Source organism: Pleurodeles waltl, chromosome 7 (genome assembly GCF_031143425.1).
Source record: "Pleurodeles waltl isolate 20211129_DDA chromosome 7, aPleWal1.hap1.20221129, whole genome shotgun sequence".
Taxonomy (NCBI): Eukaryota; Metazoa; Chordata; class Amphibia; order Caudata; family Salamandridae; genus Pleurodeles; species Pleurodeles waltl.
Window position 1 is genome coordinate 89,716,381 of NC_090446.1, and position 3,708 is coordinate 89,720,088.

General features: G+C 46.9%; 1 protein-coding gene across 1 annotated transcript; it reads right to left on the bottom strand.

Moving 5' to 3' along the window:
* Window positions 1-1,568: 1,568 nt before the first annotated feature.
* On the bottom strand, window positions 1,569-3,167 carry LOC138246854 (uncharacterized). Its single transcript, XM_069201608.1, has one exon. The coding sequence runs from the start codon at window positions 3,165-3,167 to the stop codon at window positions 1,569-1,571; it is 1,599 nt and encodes a 532-aa protein (XP_069057709.1).
* Between the last annotated feature and the right edge of the window lie 541 nt (window positions 3,168-3,708).

Genomic DNA, 3,708 nt, shown 5'->3' on the forward strand with positions numbered 1-3,708 from the left:
ACAGCGTGACAGCAGAAAAAACGACCTACACTATGTAAACTGAGTGACTGCAGGAAAACTACATTCGACATGTAGAATAAGTGACGGTAGCAGAAGTTCCTATGCTCTATGTAAACAGTGTGATAACAGTGGAAAACTATCTACACATATGTTCACAGTGTAAAAACAGGGAAACATATCTTCACCATATGTAAACAGGGTTTAAAACAGGGAAAACATATCTACACCATATGTAAACAGTGTGAAAGCAGGGATAAACTATCCACACCATATGTAAACAGTGTAAGAGCAGGGAAAAACTATCTACACCCTATCTAAATAGTGTAAAAGCAGGGAAAAACAATCTACACCATAAGTAAACAGCGCGAAAGTAGGAAAAAACTGTTTACACCATATGTAACCAGTGTGAAAGTAGAGAAAAACTGTCTACACCATATGTAACTAGTGTGAAAGCAGGGAAAAACTACTTACACCATAATTAGATAGTGTGAAAGCAGGGAAAACTATCTACACATATGTAAACAGTGTGAAAGCAGAGAAAATGTATATACACTATATGTAACCAGTGTGAAACTAGGGAAAAAACTGTCTACACCATATGTAAACAGTGTGAAAGAATGGAAAAACTATACACTATATGTAAACAGTGTGAAAGAAGGGAAAAACTACCTACACCATATGTAAACAGTGTGAAAGAATGGAAAAACTATACACTATATGTAAACAGTGTGAAAGAAGGGAAGAACTACCTACACCATATGTAAGCAGTGTGAAAGAAGGGAACACTATCTGCACCATATGTAACCAGTGTGAAAGTAGGGAAAAACTGTCTACACCATATGTAACCAGTGTGAAAATAGGGAAAAACTGTCTACACCATATGTAACCAGTGTGAAACTAGGGAAAAACTATCTACACCATATGTAACCAATGTTAAAGTAGGGCAAACGTGTCTGCACCATATCTAACCAGTGTCAAAGCAGGGAACAACTATTTACACCATATTCAAACAGTGTGAAAGCATGGAAAAACTATGTTAACAGTGTGAACACGAGGAAAAACTGTCTACACCATAAGTAAACAGTGTGAAAGCAGGTAAACACCATCTACAAGACATGTAAACAGTGTAAAAGCAGCAATATGACATTCAGAATTAGTTACAGTAGCAGAACTGCCTATGCTCTATGATAACAGTGACGGAGCCGGGCTACCTACACCTTGAGTAAATATGGAGACAGCTGCACTACTACCTGGAAAAGGGTATATAGAAACATTGCGACAGCTGCAGCGCTGTGTCTCATGTGTACCGATATTGTCAGAGCTGCAGTTTAAGGATCTGACAGAGTGACAGCACCCACTAGAGGCAGCGCCCCTTCATGCTCCACCAATGAGTGTAGGACTAGAGGACTGGAAATGGAAACATAGCACAAGTAAGAGGGGAACTGGGGAGAAAAGAACTGATGCTATGGGTATGGAGTAGCTCTGCCTAGTTGGAGACCTAAATATAAGAGTATAGGGAAACAACACAGCAATAAACTTCTGTGTTACTCAAAGTGAACACCAGCCACTCACAGGGAGGTTTGATAAGTACCAGAGCTGCCTCCCCCAGGTGTGAACAGCGTGACACCATCAGTGCTGCCTGCACCAGGTGAGAACAGCGTGACATCATCAGTGCTGCCTCCACCAGATGTGAACAGTGTGACATCATCAGTGCTGCCTCCACCAGATGTGAACAGTGTGACAGCATCAGTGCTGCCCGCACCAGATGTGAACAGTGTGACAGCATCAGTGCTGCCCGCACCAGGTGTGAACAGTGTGACAGCATCAGTGCTGCCTGCACAAGGTGTGAACAGTCCACTTATGCCGCCTGCACCAGATGTGAACAGTGTGACAGCAACAGTGCCGCCTGCACCAGATGTGAACAGTGTGACAGCAACAGTGCTGCCTCCACCAGATGTGAACAGTGTGACAACATCAGTGCTGCCTGCACCAGATGTGAACAGTGTGACAGCATCATTGCCGCCTGCACCAGATGTGAACAGTGTGACAGCAACAGTGCTGCCTCCACCAGATGTGAACAGTGTGACAACATCAGTGCTGCCTGCACCAGATGTAAACAGCGTGACAGCATCAGTGCTGCCCGCACTAGGTGTGATCAGCGTGACAGCATCAGTCCTGCCTGCACAAGGTGTGAACAGTGTGACAGCATCAATGCTGCCTGCACAAGGTGTGAACAGTGTGACAGCATCATTGCTGCCCGCACCAGATGTAAACAGCGTGACAGCATCAGTGCTGCCCGCACTAGGTGTGATCAGCGTGACAGCATCAGTCCTGCCTGCACAAGGTGTGAACAGTGTGACAGCATCAATGCTGCCTGCACAAGGTGTGAACAGTGTGACAGCATCATTGCTGCCCGCACCAGATGTCAACAACGTGAAAGCATCAGTGCGGCCTGCACCAGATGTGAACAGCGTGACAGCATCAGTGCTGCACGCACCAGATGTGAACAGCGTGACAGCATAAGTGCTGCCCGCACCAGACGTGAACAGGGTGACAGCATCAGTGCTGCCAGCGCCAGATGTCAAGAGCATGAAAGCATTAGTGCTGCCCGCCGCAGATGTGAACAGAGTGACATCAGTGCTGCCTGCACCAGATGTGAACAGCGTGACAGCATAAGTGCTGCACGCACCAGATGTGAACAGCGTGACAGCATAAGTGCTGCCCGCACCAGACGTGAACAGGGTGACAGCATCAGTGCTGCCAGCGCCAGATGTCAAGAGCATGAAAGCATTAGTGCTGCCCGCCGCAGATGTGAACAGAGTGACATCAGTGCTGCCTGCACCAGATGTGAACAGCGTGACAGCATAAGTGCTGCACGCACCAGATGTGAACAGCGTGACAGCATAAGTGCTGCCCGCACCAGACGTGAACAGGGTGACAGCATCAGTGCTGCCAGCGCCAGATGTCAAGAGCATGAAAGCATTAGTGCTGCCCGCCGCAGATGTGAACAGAGTGAGATCAGTGCTGCCTGCACCAGATGTGAACAGCGTGACAGCATAAGTGCTGCACGCACCAGATGTGAACAGCGTGACAGCATAAGTGCTGCCCGCACCAGACGTGAACAGGGTGACAGCATCAGTGCTGCCAGCGCCAGATGTCAAGAGCATGACAACATCAGTAGTGCCTGCAGTAGGTGTCTGGATAATGTAACATCAACAGCACCACTTCATAGTGTACAGAGAAACAGTGTGTATGCAGGACTTCACATAGATTGCAAAATTTCCTAAAAACTTCACAAAGAAAACTTGGCGACTTGGCACAACCCTTATTGCCATTCATATCACACTCACTTGCCATGAGGTGTACTCTCAGTTGGACTACTAGCTGAAGGTTTTTCAGATTTCAGAGTTCACTGAGCCTGCCAAGCAGACCTCAGTGCCAGTGTTCTGACCCGTCATAAAGCATATGTTGAATTGCCTATACCCAATTGACAAGTACTGACTTACTTATAAGTGCTTAGTATATGGTACCCAGGACATTAAAGGCGTGTCTACCGAGGGCTGCAACACTGATTGTGCCAACCTGTGTGTGACAAAGTACACACATGGGTCGCAGCCTGCCACTGCAGACTGGAAAGGCAGGGTCCCCTTGCAAGTACCATTAATGGCAAAGCATCCAGGTCCCTTGATAATATATATGTCTCCCCTA